Genomic DNA, 21596 nt, shown 5'->3' with positions numbered 1-21596 from the left:
ATTTCTTTTTAAGATAAGCATGTGTTTTCTCACTCATTCCATTCCAAGGCTGCTGTATTTTTTCTGTAGTAGTCTTCCACAGAGCTGATCCACCGTGCAGCTCAGTATGAGGTACTGCTTTAACTAAAGAACTACAACTATTCAGAAGAAACTACTGTGTTGTCTTTACCCAGACCTCAGAAGAATGTTTTTTCAGCCTGCTGGTTGATGGAATATTTCCTCGCAGAGAAAGGAAACAAAACCACCATCACCATATGTAAGGACCAGCTAAACGAACTCATGCAGATGGACGGGGGAGAAGCACTATTTTTTTCCCTATCCCCAGCATGTCTGTGCCAATTTCTTCCTTTGCACGTGGGATTTGCAGTCCTACAGACAGGCACAAGAATCCAGCCCCGCTGCCTTTGGCCTCCCAAGCTTACAGGAAAGATGTGAGCAAGTTGGGTGGTAAAGTGAGACCATACCTGACTGGCTGATGAAAAAGCAAACATCATCTCTGAAGACAGGAGTGTTTCTGTCCAGGAAATCACTGGCTAATTCAACCATCACAGGTAATTCAGTCAGTTCTTCCAGAACCTGACGGGTCTAGCAAAAGGTGATGTTAGAAAGTGATGTATTGTGTTTAGAAAACTAAGTGTTTAAAGTGCAAAATAGCCTTCTGGTTGACATACACTGGAAAATATTACTAACAAAATACATTTAAGAAATTAGAACTGGATTATATTCTAATTACTCAGTATACTCAATATATACTATATACTCAAGTTACATACAACTACCCCCGTGAAAAGCTACCCTGCTTCTGTCCCCATAAAAAGCCTATAGGGCCAACTGCTTCCAATTCTTCTGAAAAACTGTTCCTTCTTATAGAGGGTCATTCCATCAGACTACAACTTGTATTACCAATGAATTCAAAACCACCATCAGTATCCAGGCCAAGCCAGAGGCTTGTTGTGGCTACTCAATTGAATACTAACAACATTTTCATAGAGCACTCAAGTGTTCAAACCTTTAGTTCCTATCTTGTTCCTGGATGTATTCAAGGCCAGGCTGGATGTGGCTCTGGGCATCCTGGTTTGGTGGTTGGCAACCCTGCCTGTGTGGCTGGGGGGTTGAAACCAGATGATCTTTGAGGTCCTTTTCAACCCAGGCCATTCTGATTCTATCTTTGCTGCTGGCAATTTGTAGATCTGGTGTGAATACAGCTTGCAAAGGGTCTTCACCAAGCAGTACACATTTGCTGAGCGTTACCATCTCATCCTTATCCTGCTGACAGATGCAGCATCGTTCAGCTCTATCTACAGCTCACAAACAGATCAAGACTGACCACTTACTGCAACTCCAGCATGGTAACTTGTCCCACAGGCAATAAGGATTAAACGACGACACCTCTGAATCTCCTTAATGTGATCCTTCAAGCCACCAAGATTCACTGTAAGCAAGATTCAGAGAGAAGAATTAGGGTGGCCAAGTACCAGAACTTCTCAAGATCACTGGTGTGAATAACTACTGGATGTTGCACTGCCACAAATAAAGAAGGATTCATCTCAATTACCAGTGTAGTCATCGAAGTTGACCCTTCCTCTCATGGTATTAACAACAGATTCTGGCTGCTCAAAAATCTCCTTTTGCATGAACGAGCTGAAGTTACCTATAAAAGAAATAAAAGACAAGATAATGCTCTTATTTACTTTCAAGTAATTTACATTCACATGGGGAAAAGCTTGGTTCAGAGCCACTGACATGCCAGGTACCAGTCAGAGATAATTCTTTATTCTTGTACCTAATGAACCTTACTATTAAGATTCATTTCATTTCATTTCCTACCAAAGCATCAGTTCATGGTAAGAACTAGATTTAAGGTATCAGAATGTGTCAACTAATGGTCAGATCCAAGCTGGTTAGGGTTCAATCTCAGAAAATACTGATGCCTCCAAGCAGCAGCCAAAATCCTCAGCCCCACAATTCTTGTTATGGTGTTAGCTTGAGGGAAAGCCTCATCAGATGCAAGACTGATTTCTTGCACCATGAGGGTGAGGTCAAGCACTGGAACAGGTGCTAAGAGAGTCTGTGGGATTTCCATCCTTTGACATACTCCAAACTCAACCAAATAACGCCCTGAACAACCTGATCCAGGTTGGCAATGTTAGAATTACCATCAGATTTCAGTCTCTGCTCTCTTGCTTGAAGAAAACAACATGATCCAGGTTGTGCAGGGCCAGATCATCCCCAGGGGTCAAATCACAACCCAAATAATTCCGTGTCTGTGGGTATGTGGATCTACCCAGGTGACATTCAGAAGAGTTACCCTTCATGATCTGTTGAAGTTCCATCTGCAAGGTTTGCACGGCGCGCCCGGGGTGATCACCCGCTGTACGTTTGATCCGGTGGATGGAAAGACGGCCATCAACCACAGCTGCTACATCATCATCTTCAAGGAAAATCACTCTGTTGGTATGCTCAATGACAGCACTATAAAAGCATACATCATGTGCCATAAGACATTATTTGTCACAGAAATATGAGGGCTACAGCCTTATTTATAATCGAACGTATAGCTTTTAGAAGTTACTCATGTCAATGGAATTACTTTTTCTTAATGAGAACATTGTGAAGAACATTTCCACGCTGCCAATATAACTGGATTTTTCCCATCCACCTCATTATTGAGCTCAGTGACTGCTTGAAGAAGAAATTACGAGCTCCTCAGACAAAGCAATGGAGCTAGAGAGTGGAAGTCAGGAAGAAGGTAACACACAGGATGCTCAACTGCAGGTGCAGAGTCCCTTTACCCTTTCCAGTGATGAGCAATTGCTCCTCCTTGCATCTCATTTTCCCCATCTATAAAACCTTGGGCAACCTGGCCACCTCTTAAAGTGTTTTAATATCTACTTAGACATACTCCAAGCACTGGGTACTACTGAATACCTTCCCTGCTTGCAGGTTACTTGAGGAGTGCCAATACTGGAATTACCATCAGATTTCAGTCTCTGCTCTGTTACTCAGAGAGCTGTACTGAAACACACCATGTACTCTGTTACTCAGAGAGCTGTACTGAAACAACCAAGCTCACTATTTCAGCAGTTTTTGATCTGACCTTGGGTGATCTCAGTGAGATCAGAGCATGAAGGGATACCCCAAGACTCTTCAAAACACTATGACAAAATGCCTTGCTGAGTTGAGGGCTGCAGTGCTTTCATATGTCTGCAAGTATTGATTTCCCCAATACACAGAAAACCACCAGTTCTGATATGGCTGTTGTCAAGTTGATCCTTCCTATCTCCACTAAAATAAGCCACTTTTGACAACAAAGGAATTGCTTGTGTACAGAGATCACTGGAGAAGCAACTTCTGTCCTGTTACTTCAGGTCTGTGCTCTCCCAGGTTTCCCAACACACAGCTCTGGAATCTTAACAGTAGTTAAGATCTGTCTCTAAAGAACAAATCTATGTCTACAGTGAAAGGTGCTGTAGCACATTACCTAGCATCAGAAGCAAAGTAGTACTCCACAGCTTTCTCCTCAACAGGGAAAAGGCAGGTGGTGCTGTCCACACGAGACAGGTTGCAGCTTCCCTTCTTGTCCTTACCTAAAAGACACAAGGGTTAGGAGCTGCACACATTGACAAATGCAGAATAAGCTGCAGGGTTAGGCTCAGCCAAAGATCCCAAGGCACAGTACCAACATGAAGCACTATTTCCATCACTGTGAGTGGTCACAGTAAAATTGAACAGCAACAGTGAATGGAGGGCAGCACACCCCGATTATATGATGGTGCCCTTTCTCAGTTTGCTTACATGCTTTTTATGTGCTTTTGAGTTAAACCTGCAAGCACCACGCTGCATGCAGAGTTTTAAGTTTATAGAAAAGCAGCAGTAAAAAAAAAGTTCATGCATGACTCCACTAGGAAAAGAGAACTCATGCTGCTTTACGAGCAGTCACATTTACCAATATTTTCCCAGTTGAATCTGTCCTGTTTATCATTACAAACACCTCCTGTGCTCATGTTTCACTAACTGTCCTGAAGCTTTGACAAAGCAAGCAGGATTGCTCTTTCTTTGCCTGTGATTCTCATCACTGGATGACATTCTTTCATGCCACCTGAGCACCACCAGCAGTGATCCAGACCTGTTTCTGTCTGGCTGAGCTAATGCACTCAGACACAGATGAGGGATTCACGATTAAGCACTTGGCATTGCTCCTGAGATACCAAATACAAGCTTCTCAGTTGGATTCGAAATTTGTACAGCTGTCTTACTCTGCTGGGAGGGAAGTATCTAAGGGGACTGAAGGACGTAGGACTGAGAGCCAACTTGATTTGGTAACGTAATGCTGAGATTTGTAGTGCTGTACATGTAAAGGAAAAATACTGCTTTCATGTTGATACTTCATAAGAAGGTTCCACTCAGCCAGGAGTTTAGGGCCCTCCACTTCATCAGGTCAGTAAATGAGGGAAAGGACAGAACAGAGGTGTTAGTGGCCAATCTCCAACACAAGTACCCATACTTGATCAGAACATGCAAATTTTGTTTCTCAAAATGCATTTCCCCACATTGACTTTACTATGTTGCAATGCTTTCCTCTGAGCTGGAACTGGAACGGACAATATCTGTATCTTAACCAAGGAGTGGCAGAAAAGTTACAATGAGTGTTATCAACCACTTACAGCTCTTATCTACTTGCCCAGAGATGACCCAATTATCTATGGGTAACCTGGATTGTTGCTGCACAGCACCCACTTCCCAATGACTAGAACCTCTGAGCAACACAGAATCCTTTAATCTTTCCCCTTCTAAATCAAAGAATTGAAATGCCATGGAGAGTTAACACAATATAATGAAAACTGGGGAGGAGGAATATGTTCTGAGTATGTTTTAATACCATCTCTCTCTCCCCTACCACAACTCCAAGCACACTGCAGCTCTGCAAAGGCACTGCTGCACAAATTAACAGAGCTGCTCTTTCCAGCTTCAGATGTGAACTCAGTTTATCAGATCACACATGAAAGTGTGATTAAATTAAGTACTTAATATGAGATTAAAAATGGTTTGTCTTAATAAGTGCCCCATATATTTCAAGCTGAACAAATACAACCATCTTAGTAGAGCAAAGGGAAGTGAGCTGCAGTCACAGGTAAACCTCACTGCCAAGCATCAGGGCACAACTCTTGAAATAGGTTCAGTGGATTTTCCTGTGTGTTGCTCATAGTGCTCCTGATCCAGAAGAAATTCCAGTTATCCCATTTGTTTCACTAGATTACATGGAAAGCAATAACCACACAGTAAAGAGACAATGCATATTTGCTTCATTTTTGATTCCTTTCCTAACAAACTGGAGGATTTGTCTGAAATGTCAACTATGAGATTTTCTTTGGTAGGCACCTTCCTCCACATTTATGGATATTCCATCAAAAGAATGATCCATAGACTGTACAGCTGAAAGTGTAATTGGAAAACAAAATTCAGATCAGTGGGAAAATAAAAAGTGTGTTGTATACATACATGAAGAATTACTGCTAATTAGCCAGCATCAACCAAGATGAAACAGACAGCTTACTGGGTTCCTCGTATTGCAGCAAGGTATCATTAGCAGCACCATTAGGAAGGAGGAAGACATACTGGGACAGTCCTTATAATCACTGCAGTGCTCAGAGAATGACTCAGTGCTCAGTAACTGGATGGTTTGAACAATTTTCATTATGGGGAAATAAAATAAGGTTCGTGACGGTGATTCAAAGCACGTTCTTAAAAGCAAATAAACTTCTGAATGCCAACATGCCACGCACATAATATGAATCTAAGTATCTAAGTTGAACTGTACTGCATTAAGATGTGTTTTGCTTGCAGTCAGAGGACATTAAAGCTCATGCTTACCTGTACGGTACAGAATGGGGATGTGGTCAGTGGAGAGTTTGTGCTCACTGCGCACTCCTATGAGCAGAGGGCTGCCTCGCCTGCAAGACACCCAGTGACAAATCTCAGCACCCAAAGGTTCATCTCCCTGAGACCCAACCTGGAGGGACTGCTGTCCTCCAGCACAGCACCCAGCTGAGCTAAAATGTGTCCCAAATTCAGCATGAACTCTGCGAGAGTAACCCAGATCCCAGATGCCTGAGCCAGGAACACAAGGACTGCTGCTCACTGTGTGCACCTACAGTTACTGGCATGGAAATCTGAACTTGGTTATTATGTTAGTGCATATGTGGTTAAATCAACTGGACTGATCCTCGTGTTCAAAGGTGGAGAAGGAAACTTGGACACCAGGCTGGCTCATCTGCAAGTCAAATGGTGCACTTGCCCACATGCTGAAAACGCAGCAGACAGAAAACCATCTCCTTTTAAAGTTCTTGCAACTAGAAGTCTACAGAAGAAGCTGTCCCTCCTGAAGCTCAGAGCTGCCCCGTTCCAATTTTAACACAGTTTACAAAGAAACCTTTAAAATATTTGGTTTGCCCTTCCAATGGAACCATTCTGCTCTTCGGAATTTTCTGTTGTAATAATTGGGGAAGTGAAAAACAAGAGCCAACCTCACCCTACCACATATATCCTACCATATACACCATACACCTTACCATACACCATGAGAACATCCTCTGTTGTCTTCTATCTTGTGTGGGGAGGGAAGTTACCTCGAGGTTGGGTGCACCAAGACTGTTTTTTAATATACAAATACTTACCTTGTACCAACTGCTTGACCAGGATAATGAACGCTTTTGAATACGAGGGCAAAAGCACCTTCCTAGAATGAAAGAAATACAAATGGTTTATCCCTTCATCTGAGGCCAGGGCAGGATTTTAGGCAGACCTTCATATAAACTACACTTACACTTCTGCAAATGTGTTGGAGACACTGAGCTGATTTCACTGATCCCTTGGAGCTACCAAGTGCCCTGGGCTCCTCCTCAGCCACTCACTGAGTTCTGAACTGCCTGGCAGTTCCCGCAAGCACTCCTGTGTTAGCTCACAGGGAACTTACGAGGGAAAAAACCTGACACAAAGCAACATTTGTTCCTGTCTGCAGTTACTGCAGCTTCTGCCAGGGAAATCACTGGGGAAAAAAAACACCTCCAGAGCAACCTGCTCTGGAAGAGATGTGCACTGTGATGGATCCTGGTCCTGCGCAGTTCAGTCACAGCTGACACGTGGAAGCCAGGCTGTGTGGTGCAGTTCCCACCAGGGGTCAGCATCTCTTCCAGATGGAGACTGCAGGCAGATTTCAAGCGCACGCTGCCTGGACCTGACCCTGTCTTTAACAGGACTCCCCTGGGTATTGCTCCCAGGTGCATGTATGTCTGTCCCCATCCATCCCTGTGTCCCCACCCCACGCTGTGCCCCATGCATTACCAGCTGCTGGATGACTCTCTCCACCAGGGTGGTGAAGCTGATGTCGTCGCTGTCCCGGTTGTCATACATGTACTTCACTAGTTTGGCGATGCTCTCTGTGTCCGTCTCTGACTCGAAGTCATAGCCCTTGCTCTCCTGCAGCAACAGCACACATTGGGTAACTAGCCCCCTGTTTCCTTCCCCTCTCTTTCTTCCACTCCTCCTTTTTCTCCCATCCTGCCTCCTCCTTTGATTCCTCTGTTCCTGCGTAATCTTTTCCTTCTTCTTCTTCCTTTCCTTTTCTTCTTTTTGAGCCCTTTCCTCTTTCTTACTTATTTCCTGCTTCCATGCCCCTTTTCCTGCCTTCCTTCGTCACCACTCACCTTCCTTTCCTTCCTTTCCATTTTCCCTTCCATCTGTCATTTTCTCCCTTCCACCCATCCATCCATACTTTCTTCCCACCCCGTTAATACAAGTGAGAGAGTGGAAGTGCAAATGGGGGCACGAGTGCAAGAGGAGGAGTAAAGAGAAAGCATGAGGTAGAGTGTGTGTGTCATTGAGTGCAAATGCAGAAGTTCAACAGTGCAAGGAGAAGAGTAAGAATGGGTGCTCATGTGAGTGTGCATGAGTTCAAGGGTGACTGTGAGCGAGGAAGTGGTAGAGAGCATGGGAGTGGAAGAGTGAGAGTGCAAGTGGAAGAGTGAGAAAAGGAATGAATGCAGAATGAGCATGTGCTAATGCAGCTTGGGAGTGCATGGGGGGCTTCTGATCCCTCCCAACAATGTCAGGGTTCTGCTCACCAGGAATTTCCTCAGGTCTTTGTAGTTGGTGATGATGCCATTGTGGATGACGATGAACTCTGCAGACAGAGGAAGACACGATTCAGCCTGGCAGCTGGCACCTGCCCATGCCCACAGCAGCACAACACCCAACAAACAGCAGGGATTACAGATCTTAAGGTGTGTAAAGCCACCAGAATAAAGAGAAGAGTTTCACTTCCTGGTGTGATTTCCTTGCCCTGTGCCATTCTGTTTGCTTGTGAGTGGCAGAAGATAATAATGACCCTGCTGGAAATAACTGAACACTTCACTCCTCCTGTCAGATTGCTGGTGCTGTCCCCTGGGCTGCTACAGCAAAAACTACCAACCAAGCCACTTCTGTACAGTGGTGGTGATAAAAAAAAAAGGGGGGGGGGGGGAGGGGGCAGGAAAAAATAATCCCAAGAACATTTGGGTACATTCTTACCATCCAATTTCATTCCGCGTTGTTAAGTCTTCTTGCACTATGGCCATGTACCCACTGAAGCCCTGGGATGCCAACCCCAGCCCTCCATGAGATCAATCAGTGCTGTAAGCAGCTCATGAGAACTTCCCCATGGTGAAAATCAGACCCAGACTCCTTCCCAATGACTGCGCTCAGCATCACACTCTACATTAAACCACCCATACTGGGTCCAGCCACCCTTCCCTGTGACCTGTTAGGTGTCTCAGAAAGCCAGATGCATTGCCATAGGTTCCACAATTTGTTTAGGAGCACACAAATGTTCTCACCGTTGTTTTTATCTGAGCGCTGCGGGTGGCTGTTGATGGGATTGGGCTCTCCATGGGTAGCCCAACGGGTGTGTGCAATTCCAAGGTGTACATCAAACTCAATGTCAAGATCCATGTCCTGCTGCTCTGCAGGCAGAAGAGGGAGAAGGTTTTATTACACCAACCCAAAGCCACCGGGAGAACCTCATCCCACCTCCCAGGTCCACCGAGACAGCAATACTGAGCAGCTAAAAGAATTGGCAAACCTAATGGAACATCAAGTTCTGACCCAACAACTTTGTGACTGTGTTCAGTGCAGACTTAATGAATCTAGCTTTAAAATCAAGGGAATATGAAGAGAAGCAGATGGACAAGACCTCACTTTGTGCTCTCTCATTAATTTGGCAGTTACAGACATCAGTGCCTACTTGTAGCCATCCACCTACTTCAGTGCTATGCAGATTGACTGCTTTACAGGTGGAAATATAAAATTCAACTACTGAATTTATTAGCACATTCTTCTTGCTTTGTGGCCAAGCTGTAGATGTCTGATAACTATCTCCCAGGATCTCCCATTTTCCCAGTTTAAGGAAAGTTTGTTTGTTTTGTCAGGTTTTAAACTATATTTCAAATCTATTTGACCTTAATAGCACGTGATTACTTCTTGAGAGAACAGGGTCTCTCTGTAACTTCATGTTCCCAGGTCCTCTGCAGCACATGCATGAGTGTTCACATCTCTGCCACTTTACCTAGAAGTTATTTTCAAATAAGAGTTTTTCTGCATAAAATAGATGATATTCAAAACAAACAAGAATATGTTTCAAGGGAAGAGAGCAAAGAGTGAAAGGATACATACTGTGCACTTCTTCATCCAGAGCCTTCACTTTCCCCTTCTGTTTGATAAGCTGGATTTTGCAAGCATTAGCTTCCCAGTCTTTGTCGTTGCCACCATCGATTCCCACACCTAAGCATCACCACAAAATATAAAGAAATAGTATGAAATGCAGAACCTGTGTTACAGCTATTAATGTAAAGAAATACTGCTGACTTTTTCCTTTACAATGCCTTTTCTCTCTCTCAAAAAAAAAAAAAAAGGCAAGAAATTCTTGAGACTGAAAGTCAATCTTCCCTTTGTCATCTTGGAGGTATTTTCAATACCATGGTAGGGGGCTTGCAACTAGATGATCTTTAAGGCCCCTTCCAACCCAATGCATTCTGTGATTCTACAATTCAAGTCATAGAATCACAGAATCATAGAATGGCCTGGGTTGGAAGGGACCTCAAGGATCACGAAGCTCCAACCCCTCTGCCACATGCAGGGCCGTCAACCTCCACATTTAATACCAGCCCAGGCTGCCCAGGGCCCCATCCAGCCTGGCCTTGAACACCTCCATGGACGGGTCATCCACAGCCTCTCTGGGCAGCTGTTCTAGCAACTCACCACTCTCTCTGTAAAGAACTTCGCCCTGATATCCAACCTAAATCTTCCCTTTGTCCTGCTGTTATCTACCCTTGTAAAGAATTGGCTCCCCTCCTGTTTATAGGCTCCCTTTAGGTCCTGGAAGGCCACAATGAGGTCACCCCGCAGCCTTCTCTTCTCCAGGATGAACAAGCCCAGCTCCCTCAGCCTGTCTTCATAGGGGAGGTGCTCCAGCCCCCTGATCATCTTTGAGGCCCTCCTCTGGACCCTCTCCAAAAGCTCCCTGTCCTTCTTGTACTGGGGGCCTCAGTCCTTAGATGCCAGGCATCAAGAACACTTACAGAAACCCAAATGTTGAAAATTAAGCCAAACCTCCAGCCACACGACCATACACACATCCAATTTGTGTTTCAGCTTCTTCAAAAGCAGAAGACAGTAGAAAACATTCACAACGTCGTGAGAATTGCTAAGCCAAAGTCCATGAAAGAGCCACTGTTACCTGCAGAGTCATAGCCACGGTACTCCAACCGCTGGAGCCCTTTGATAAGGGTCTCCAGGATCTCCCTTCTTGTCCGGGGAACATGGTAGTTCAGGTAAGCAAAGATGCCTGCATGGGGAAGAAGAGCACAACATTACCATAAAGTCACAACTGAGGAAAATTGGCTTTTTGGTGCTTAAAAACCCATTTTCAAGATGAATTTCGCCTCGAATAGCTTTCCTAAGTTCCTCCCACAGAAAAACGTGGGGAAATTTAATTTAACTCCTGCAAATCAACGCTTTCAAAGTAATGAAGCTATTTTTCCAGGGGGCTGCAAAGGCTGATAAATCACTGCTTCTATTTTTAAGCAGCTGGGATGCAAACACATCATGGTGATGGGGACATGCAAATTCCTGCATCTCCAACACCAGCTACAGCTCTATTTCAGAAAGATCCCCTTTGGTGCATCACAGAGCAGGAACGTGCAAAGACATTTACTGGTTGCTAGAAATACCCGTGCTGGAAAATTGTCATTTCCCACTTTTTAAAGGATAAAAACATCTGCACAGAATAAAAGCACAGCAGTTCCACGCAAACATCCGTGTATGTGAGTGCCTGGAAACGCAAGGTTTGTAATCAGAGAGACTTTATAAACCAGCCTTAAGGAGAAGGGAGTTCAGTCACCCACCCACTCAGAGTCCTTCTTAAAGGCATCTCAAATGCCTGTTTTGTTTCCAGATGGTGCTGCCACGTAACTTTCCTCAGCTCCCAAACTTCTGCATGGAAGATTTTACCCCCATGATGACTCCTTCCTCAGTGTCTTTTGCTTCTGCCTTCACTTCTCCTTGACTCAAAGCTTTTCCCCATAACCATCTATAAGAATATCAAGGCTAGAATTATAGAAAACTACAGTTTCTCCTCCTTTGCTCCCGACATCCCACACCAACCAGCTGCTGCCACCTCCCCACGGCATCTGTTCAACCTCTTCTTGCACCTACATGGACAGCGAGTCCCTCCTCCACAACCCTTGCAATGCACAGCTGAAATCTCAACAAGTCATGAAACAGTGACAGCAGTCAACAACCTCGGCCGTGTTTCAAAAGCTCCCTCTGCCCTCACCTTCCAAATCCTCACCCTCCAAACTCTTCCAGCAAAACCAAAGTCTTACAGTTTGAGATGCTTCGTACACTCCAGTGCTAAAAAACTGCCTCCTTCAGACACACAGCAGTCCCTGTTCACAAGTGAGCTGACTCCAAAGAGCTGTCACCCAGGCTGACAGGCTGCATATTTCAGCTATATCCTAGGTGCCTGAAATCCTCTATGTGGCTGCCAGGTCTTATCCAGGAGTACAAAGCAAACGCCTTCATTCACTGGCAGCTGGAAAAGCCCCTCTCTTATTTGCCTGAAACCTCCCAAATAGGCACCCAAGATATTGTTAAAAAGCACATTGGGTTCCAGAAACTCCTGAGATTTCTCCTTCTATTTACACACCAACCCAAAGTCAAGCAGGCTCAGAAGCCGTAACTACAACCAGTATGTGTAACTAGAGAAACACAAAAGCTGCTTACATTTAGGTAGACAGTTTCAGAGCAGAAATGTCTCTCCTTGCTTTATGTATGGTCCTGTTCCCACCCAAACCCTTGAGCTGCCCACGTCTCACTGGTGGCTCTGGGCAGCTCCTCATGCCCAGCTGTCCCTATATCCCTACAACCCCAGCTCTGGGCAGTTCTCCATACAGCCCTACAACCCCAGCTCTGGGCAGCTCCTCACGTTCAAGCAGCTCTCCATAAGGTCCCACAATCCTAGCCTTTCCCTCAAAAGCACGTTGGCCGTCTTGCTGTGGCACCACCAGACCCACCCAAGCATCCATGAGTTCCTCCCCCACCACAGCACAACACCATCCACGTGGGATAGGCTCCTTTTAGCAAATGAAGACTGATCACAAGCACTGAGGTGCTCTGGGGTTTAAATGCAAAGCGAGGCCACTCCTGAAGCCCTTCCCTGCACAGAACAAGACACACAAGAGCCTCATTGATGGAGCACAGAAGAGGCCTTCTTCACCAGCCTGAGTGACTCACAGACAAACAAACACAGGACAGGCTGGCAAGCAAAGAGTGCACCAGAACTGCTGTGAACTGAGAGAAGAACATAAGAAGACAGCACAGGGGAAGGGGTGGGAAAGGGGACAATCTAGGTGGTCTCAGCAGCTGCCCTGCCATCTCATGACCCAACCTGGCAGCCATCAGCAGCTCCAGGACACCCCAACAAAGAGCTGCTGAGGGCAGAGTGCCCCTCTCCACGTCACAACGTCAGAAGGACATAAAACTGTCAGAAAAGGTCCAAAAGGAGAGCTCGCAAGGATGGGAAAGGGCCTGGTGGGCAAAACGTATGACGAGCAGTTGAGGCCCTTGGTTGGCTTGGCCCAAAGAAGAGGAGGCTGAGGGGAGGCCTCATGGAGGCCCTACTGCCCACACAGAGTTCAGTCACTCCTAAACAGACAAAAAGAGAAGAAATTCCTTCCAGGCAGGGATGGCTCAACTGGAATGACATTGAAATAGCGTTTATTTGTGCTTGTATTGTAAACAACCAGAAGACATCTGCTGAGAAGGGAAGCATGTGCCCCAGGCACTGAAAATGTATTAATTACAGCACAACTGTATTCAGGTTACTGGGGAAAAGCTGGAATCTAAGATAGAGAAAACCACAAAATAAAGTGATTTTTATCATAAAACATGTGACGTTAATGCTGTAAAACATGCTACAAATTAAGAAAAGAGACTTTTAAACATTGGGAGACCTTGAGAAGAAAGCAGATGGAGTGATAACGGAGAGGCCACTCCAAAAAGAGCCCTACAAACTCACCTGTGAGCCTGGCACATTTCTGCAGGTGAGAAGGGAAGGACAGCAGGTTTAAAGCACATAGAAAACAGGAAAAACATGCATTAAAAGAGGAGAATTAAAAATAAACAGAGTGGTATCAAGGACAATAAGGCAGGTGAAAATGAGCGTGAGCCCGGCAGCAAGTTAAAAGCAAACACTTGAAGGCTCATCATCCATTCAAGACATCTGATCACGATGAACTGTGTGTAAACAACAGCTCCATTGACTGGAAATATTCCTGTTTTCTCTTTCTCAAACATCCCATAATGAGGTAATTCTTCAGAGCTGGAGAAAGCTTCAACCCACACGTACAGAGCAGCGTTTTTACTGCCTCTACCCTCAACACTGGGTTATTTGGGAACAGATGAGCAATCACATCTTATAATCACCTTCCATTTTTAAATACAATTCTGCTGCCCTCAACAGACGAGAAAAAAGGCCCAAGGCATTAATTGCTTGTCATGCCTCACTGATTTAAGTGTGTTCTTGGAAAAAAAATGTTTATTTCTCTCAGCAGCCAGCAAGAGTTCTGCACACAGCACTTTGCTCCTGGGTTGCACCCCAAGGTATTGGGCACATCTGTGCAGCCCTATAGAAGGGAATGTGGCAGTGCAAGCCAAAGGGTGCTCAGGTGATGCTGACATCCCAGCATGATGCAAAGCACAGGAAAGAAGCTCTTTTTATTCCCCAGCTGAACAAAGATTGCTTTATCCTTCTCCGAGGTGGGATGTGGCAATGTAGGATGGCACAATGCAACCCTACCTTGTGTTTTACAGGCTGTAAAAGACGTTCTTTCTGCACAACAGAGACGTTCTTCCCCAGATCACAATGTCTTATTAAGTCCTTGTTCTCTCTCTCTGAGTGCTTATGTTCAAATCAATGTAAACGACTCAAAAGATGAGAGGAAATGCACAAATCTTTAGAGCTGCTTGAAGGCTCCTGCAGAGCGCTCTGTCACAAAGTGCCCATTTTGCCATCAAAGTGACAACTCATTTACATCACAACAGTCAATAGAAACACACTGGGTTGGATATTAGGAAAAAATACTTCTTGGAAAGAGTGCTTGGGCTCTGGAACATGCTGCCTAGGGGGATGGTGGGGTCACCATCCCTGGAGGTGTTCCAGAACCATAGAGATGTGGTCAGTGGGCACGGTGGGATGAATTGGATGTGGGGATCTCAGTGGTCTGTTCCAACCTTCACAATTCTGTGATTCTAAATCCAGTGCTAAACTGGTAGATTTCCATCAGCATCCCACCACCAGCCCAGCTCCCTTCCCAGCCTCATCCCAAGATGGAGAACTCTGGACATATCTAGTCTGATTTTTGGGGTAGTCCCGTGTGTAGCCAGGAGTCGGACTCGATGATCCTTATGGGTCTCTTCCAACTTGGTATATTCTATGATTCCACACAGAAGGTTTCTGAAAGCAGCCCGCCATCGTTTCAGGTTCCAGCAGATCTGAAAATAAGAGTTTCACTTCCAGCTCAACGTGCACATTTAGCTCAAACCAACACTACTCCGTTCCAGTAATAATGTCACACCTGCACTCTAACTTGGGCTCTGGAACAAGTCAGTAAACCAGGCATCATGAACAGCATTTAATTACACTGCTTTGACGAGCCTTGAGTTGTATCTCAAGGTGAAACACATGCCACGTGAAACAAAAAAACCCACCCATGAACTTCATTCTAGCCCAGAACTATATTTAACAGTGAATTCTCATCTAGGAGACAGCAGCAAGCATACTACAGAAATTTATATCTGATAGGCTCCGAAAATACAATGCTACTGTCTGGAATACACTAATATAACTACAGGACTTGACACTAATATACCTTAGGATTAGAGGAGCAGTCATGCTTTACAACAGAATAAAACCTTTCAAATAGTGATTTGATATGGTCTGAACAGACCAAGCATCACACTAAGACCTCACGTACCCAGATGCCCAGTTACCTTCTTGAAGGAAATGTGTTGGACAACAGAGTTCTGAACAGATTTTTACAGATTTGCTTAAAATCCTCACCCCAGCAGAGGGGATATTCAGGTGCTTGTGGACCTCAGCTCTCTTCGAACCGATTTTTAATGCTCAGGCACTAAAACTGAGCATTTCAATGGCAGCTACATAAAGATCCCCCTATGAGCAGTTGACAGAACAGAGTTTTAGCCAAATGGACATTCATTATTTCTAGTGACAGCCACGGAAATACCTATTCTGAGAATGTTCTTTTCCTGTGACCTTTTTGCTTCCCGTGCTCCCTTATTTCACAGTAAGCTCACAGGAAAATGAAATGAATCACCACTTCCACATGAGAGCATATTATCTCCCCCGGTGTCTCGAATACATGAAGTTACTCAGAGGAGCTTCTCCTAATCCTTTTCTCACAAAAGCCAGAAGGCCTTCAGGCGAGGTTTACTGCCAGGTTAACAAATAACTTTATACCATCCTGTACACTGCTAAAGTCAGTCCAACAGATGATGTTATCACACATCCAGCGGGCAATTCTGAAGAATCTTTTGTCGTGGTGAGTGAGGATTATCAGACCCCTGGTTGTCAAGAAATGAGATGGAGGGTACTAAATATCACATACATAACATGCATGATAGACTGAGAAAAATCAGGAAAATCATCTTTCCTTAAGCCCATTTCCGCCTCCAGTGATCACCAATACCATAGCACTTAAATTCTGAACCCCCTTTTCTGCTGTTCTAAAGCAGATGATGGGTTTACTTATTAACAGAACAATCCATCAGGCATGGCTACCTTGAAAGACCTGTTTTCAAACCATATCATGGATGCCATTGAACTGGTTCGGTGCATTCAGCCCGAAGCACACCCAAATAGCTGGTTAACTGTTCAAGCAGCAAGTTTGTAAAACACACCAAGAACAAAATCTACCCTTCTGCACTATGATCAAAAGCAAAAAGAACAGCTTATCTACACACCAGACCCCACACTCGTGTTAGGCATCAACAGAGTGAACTCTGAGATTGCTTCACCTCCAAGGGGTACAGGCACATCAGATCATGGGACTCTGGGAGGTCACTTACATGTAAACGAGAACATCACCTCAAGAGCCATCCCATCACAACCCCACAGAGGATGAAGCAGGAGGAAACAGGGCTTGAGGTATGGTTTCTGTCACTCAAGAAAGCTCAAACCTTCACTGCAATGAAATGCATGAGCCTAGACTACAGTCATCCAGGTCTTGTGCCTACCAGCTGAGCTGTGAATGACAGCAGCCAAGGAGACCACAGCTTGTGGGGCAGCACCTGCTGGCTTCAAACAGCTCTTCTCCTGTTTCCTGCAATGTTTTGCTGTCTTCATACACTTCCTGCATCCAGAAGCTGTTCAGTTCATAAGATATTATTATTCCATAAGCCTTCAGGGAAACATGCTCTCCTCATTTTTCACTGCAGGATATATCTCTGGCTCCCAGAACAACGCAGCCACTAAACCTTGATGTTTCTCCACCCTGTTCCATAAAACACTTCAACATCCAAGAACAACCTTATGAAACAACCAATACCAAAAAGGAAAGAAACATTTAAAAATCATGAATGCAGCCACATAACAACCCAGAGAATGCCCAGAACTTCTCACAGGTAAGAAGATGAAGGCCAGAATGTTAACGGTGCCCATCCCAAAGGCTGGACCTCAAACAAGGGGGCACCAGAACCACACCCCTATTCCTGCAGCCAGCTGTTGGTTGTCATAAGGATCCCTTCTATTCTTTGTGTTGTTCCACTGTGTACTTCTAACAGAAATTCACACAGCGTGAGCACGGCAGGGAGGTGGAACCCTCCAACCCAAGCCATTCTATGATTGTTAGGATTAAACAGAGGGTGAAGGGTAAATTTCTGAGCATGCCTTCACAGAGCTCCACAGCTCGATGGCTTCACCCTGCTCCAATGCCACAGAGCCACCGAAAGAAACGGTCACTGTAAAGTGAATATGCAGAATGAAATAACTGCATTGTGAATGCTGGAAGAGACCTAGGAGAGAGCAGTAAGGTCCCCAAGTCCAACCCCATCCCACCATGCCCACTGCCCGTGTCCCCACGTGCCACATCTCCATGGTTCTGGGACACCCCCATGGATGCTGACCCCACCAGCAGCTGTGCCACCGCATCGCTGCTCTCTGGGAGCAGAAATCGTTCCCAATAGCCAACCTGAACCTCTGTTGGTGCGACCCGAGGCCATCACCTCGGAGCAGAGCCGGTCCCCACCTCACTGCCAGCATCAGTTCTGACTTCGTGGGTAAAAGCAGAAGGAAAAAAAAAAAAGAAGGAAACGTGGAAACACGCAAAAATAACGAACGGAGCGTGGAACAACACGAAGACAACGTGGTAAAGAGAGAAAGGAGGATGAACTGCAGTTGCGAGGCCGAGAGGTGAGGTGGGACAACCACGGCAGCCAACGGGGCACGAGGGGGGACGCGGTTCCGGGACGCGCAGCGCTGCGGGTTGACCTGTCCGCCCGGAGCGCGCACGGGGCTGGGCAGCGCCGCGTCCCACGTTGTGACACCGCATCCCTCAGCGCTGCCCCGCGGCCGCCGGGGCTCCCCCCGCACCGAGGCCTTTCACGCACCGCATTTTCGGCCGCACACCGCTCCGAGCCGCCCCCGAGAGGCGCTGACACTCCCCCCAGAAGGACACAGGGCCCCTCGTCAGCCCCACCTCGGGGGCTGCGGCCTCACCCCCGGCAGGCAGAGGCAGATCCCGATCCCAACCCCCTCAAGGCCCCGGCCCTTACCGCACATGCTGCGCGCTGCTCCGCTCCGCGCTGCCGCTCTCTTCCCAGCCGGGGCCGCCCAGCCCGCCCGCCCGCTCCCCGCAGCCGCGGGCGCACAGCGCGCATGCGCACAGCCCGCGTTGTCATTGGACCGCGCCGCTCGCTCCGCCCCGCCCCGCTCCGCCCTGGGACGTGGCACGGCGCGGTATGGCCGCACCGGGGCGGAACGTGGGGGTACGGCACGCAGAGCCCCTCCCGAGCTGCCGGAGGGGTACGGGGAGCCGGCAGCGGAACGGGAACCGCATGACTCAGCACAGCCACGTGGCCCGGCTGCTGCTGCTGCTTCCCGGTTTTATCACAGCGCCCATTGAGAAGGGAATAAAGGGACCGTGAGGTGAACGGGGTGTGACCGAGCGGACGGGCACGTCCGTACCGCGGGGCGTTGGGATCTGCCCCAACCGAACGATGCTTGGAAATAATAACTAAATACTGAAAGCCTGAGGCTACAGAGAGAGCGAAGTCCCTCTGTAAGAAAAAGGTTCGATTATTTTTATATTGAGGCTGCGATAGAGCCCATAAAGGAACCTGAAATCCATATGTTAACCCAACACATGTTGGCCTTCCTGTATTATACCCTGCCTGGATCCAAACGGAGCGAGGAGGGCACTGTGTGAGGCTTCAAAGTGAGCAGCACAGCCCTCCGTGTGCTTTGGGGACATCGCTGCCGTAACCCAGCAGTGACACGGTCCATAGGATGTGGTTGTAATTAGGAATCGAGCTGTTAATTGGGAACGGAGCTGCTCACGGCTTTCCTTTCCCTTTGTGAAGGTGGAGGGCTGGCTTCAAATTCTGGTTTTTCCCCCACTGTACTCACACAGGAGAACCACGTGTGGTTGAGAGCTGCATGCCTTGCAAGGGTGGAAGTCCATTTCCCAAAGGGGAAGGGAGCAGTGTAACTACAGATCACAATCTGGCCAGTGGGAGCACAGGAATCTGCTCCCATCACCCTTCAACTGCCTTCATTACTGACCTGTGAGGCACGCTTTGTTCCCCTGCTCTGCTTCTGTGCTGTGGGTTCCATGCTGTCCTGCCGAAGGTTCTGCTCCATCCCTTCTTCTCTAGCATCATTTTCCCCTGGGTTCTCTATCAACACGCAGCGTTATCTGAAGGTAAATGAAAGGATGTGACCCTGCCTGTGATGCACCAGGCCTGCAGGAGCACAGGCAGCCCTACTTCTAAAGCTCACAGCTCATGGCAGCAGCACAGCAAACCCTGAACTTTACAACATAAACCCATGCCATCCCTCAGACTGAGGCTACGTGCTAAGAGTCCTGCTGCAAATCACTCCCATCTTCATGCATTCAGCTCTATGTGTTTATTCCTGATGCGGCTATTTCTTTTGCCCCTATAAAAGCCCAAATGTACCCCCCGTGTAACGTGTTTCTGCACCCTGCACGTGGTTTCACACCAGAAATAGATGTGCAACTCACTACCAATGGGAGAAATGCAGAGGCAGTTTCCCAAACCACCTCACACACACACAGACCCTTTAAAATAGTGTGGGTATGTGTGGGTTGGGAAGCAATGCCCACCCCCCTCCCCAGGCCTCAGCTGAAATACCTCACTTGAAATAGAAGCTCTGGCTGTGCTCCTGGATTCTACACAGACTGCAAAGTATCACCTCCTGGAAAAAAAAAAAAGAAAGTGTGTTTTGTGATACTCATCTCACACATATTGAGTGTTACCATCAGGTAATGTTTCTTCCTGCTTCATAAATCCACAAAATGCTGTGTTGTCAGGAGGCTGTTTTCTCCTGGATGCCTGCAGTGAGTCACCTCCTGAGTGAAAGGGCATCTCCACCTGCAGACAGCTCCAGGATGAGAGGAGTTTGGATGGCTGGAGTCAGCTACAGCACAGCATGGGACAGCTTAGGAAACACAAATGGATTTGATGTGCTTTCATAGAATCATCATAGAATGAATCATAGAATGGCCTGGGTTGAAAAGGACCACAATGATCATCAGTTCCAACCCCCTGCTGTGTGCAGGGTCGCCAACCAGCAGACCAGGCTGCCCAGAGCCACATCCAGCCTGGCCTTGAATGCCTCCAGGGATGGGGCATCCACAGCCTCCTTGGGCTGCCTGTTCCAGTGTGTCATCACCCTCTGGGTAAAAAAAATTCTTCCTAATATCCAACCTAACCCCCCCATCTCAGTTTAATACCATTCCTCCTTGTCCTATCACTATCCACCCTCATAAACAGCTGTTCCCCCTCCTGTTTATACGCTCCCTTCAAGTACTGGAAGGCCACAGTGAGGTCTCTTTCTCTTCTCCAAGCTTTCCCCACCTGGAAGCACTGACAATGGCTGAATGGCACACTGTCATGTGCCACAGCAAAAACACCCATGTACTTTTTTATTTCTTTAAAACAAAATACACCAGAATGTGCACTCACTGCTGTTTTCAGTGTAATGACTGGCTGCAGTCCTTGGTTCAAAACCACCTCGTTGATCCCTCTTCTGAACAAGCACGAAGGACATCATACAGCACTCTGCTCCCAGGCCAAGCAATGAACAGACACTGCCATAATCCCTTCTCATATGAAGAAGGGCTGAGCTGGGCTCTGCAGAGACCTCACTGTGGCCTTCCATTACTGCTTCACTGAAAAACAAAGACCAAATCCGAAGAGCTACATTTTATTTAAGACATGAAACAATTATCTATGTGAGTTTTGGTGTATGCAGTGCATTGAATTGACAGATTATGCCTAAAATGGCTTTGAGAAATGAGAAACATTACTCACCACCGCGTGCTTTGTAACAGGGGGAAAGAAAACATAGTGATTTCAAACCGACTTCCAAATCCTGAGTGGGTAATTTAGATGACAGTGGGTTGTTACCCCACGTGGAAGCTACAGGAATGCTTTGCTCAAATATCTGTTTTCTAATTTCCAGCGAGTGAGATGAAGTTGATGGCTGCCACATGCTGATGTGCGTGCTATAGGGGATTCTCCACAGACTTAATTGATCCCACTTAGGGACTCAGTGGAATTACATTGGCAAAGAGGGGAGGAAGAAGCATACAGAGGCTGTCAGCTCCTTGCACACAGGGAATACTACAACCATTAGCCAAATAATGACCACAAACCATGGCAGCACGGAGAAGAAATACCGTCTCCATTATCCAAGCCATCTGCTAACGCCAGGCACCAGGAAGGAATTAAGTCCTACGTGCACA

General features: G+C 46.6%; 1 protein-coding gene across 5 annotated transcripts in view; it reads right to left on the bottom strand.

Annotated features, from left to right (window-relative positions):
- GFPT1 (glutamine--fructose-6-phosphate transaminase 1) overlaps nt 1–18441 on the bottom strand; it is a 29336-nt gene extending 10895 nt beyond the window's left edge. For 2 of the 5 annotated variants that reach the window (XM_015297301.4, NM_001030882.2), the window contains exons 1-14: nt 18382–18441; nt 10769–10876; nt 9706–9813; nt 8871–8996; nt 8121–8179; nt 7342–7476; nt 6675–6736; nt 5872–5951; nt 5380–5433; nt 3482–3587; nt 2309–2472; nt 1556–1651; nt 1335–1432; nt 465–585 (exon numbers count right to left, since the gene is read on the bottom strand). In XM_015297301.4, coding sequence (XP_015152787.1) covers nt 465–585; nt 1335–1432; nt 1556–1651; nt 2309–2472; nt 3482–3587; nt 5380–5433; nt 5872–5951; nt 6675–6736; nt 7342–7476; nt 8121–8179; nt 8871–8996; nt 9706–9813; nt 10769–10876; nt 18382–18388 — 1324 coding nt within the window. In that variant the 5' untranslated portion in view covers nt 18389–18441. Of the gene's footprint in view, nt 1–464; nt 586–1334; nt 1433–1555; nt 1652–2308; nt 2473–3481; nt 3588–5379; nt 5434–5871; nt 5952–6674; nt 6737–7341; nt 7477–8120; nt 8180–8870; nt 8997–9705; nt 9814–10768; nt 10877–14389; nt 15085–18381 lie in introns of all 5 variants that reach the window. The other 3 variants (XM_046903354.1, XM_015297302.4, XM_046903355.1) reach the window with 2 other exon arrangements.
- Nucleotides 18442–21596: the final 3155 nt, after the last annotated feature.

This window comes from Gallus gallus, chromosome 22 (assembly GCF_016699485.2).
Source record: "Gallus gallus isolate bGalGal1 chromosome 22, bGalGal1.mat.broiler.GRCg7b, whole genome shotgun sequence".
In the NCBI taxonomy this organism is placed as follows: Eukaryota; Metazoa; Chordata; class Aves; order Galliformes; family Phasianidae; genus Gallus; species Gallus gallus.
The sequence above is the reverse complement of the archived record's forward strand: the minus strand, read 5'-3'. Positions and strand labels throughout refer to the sequence as shown.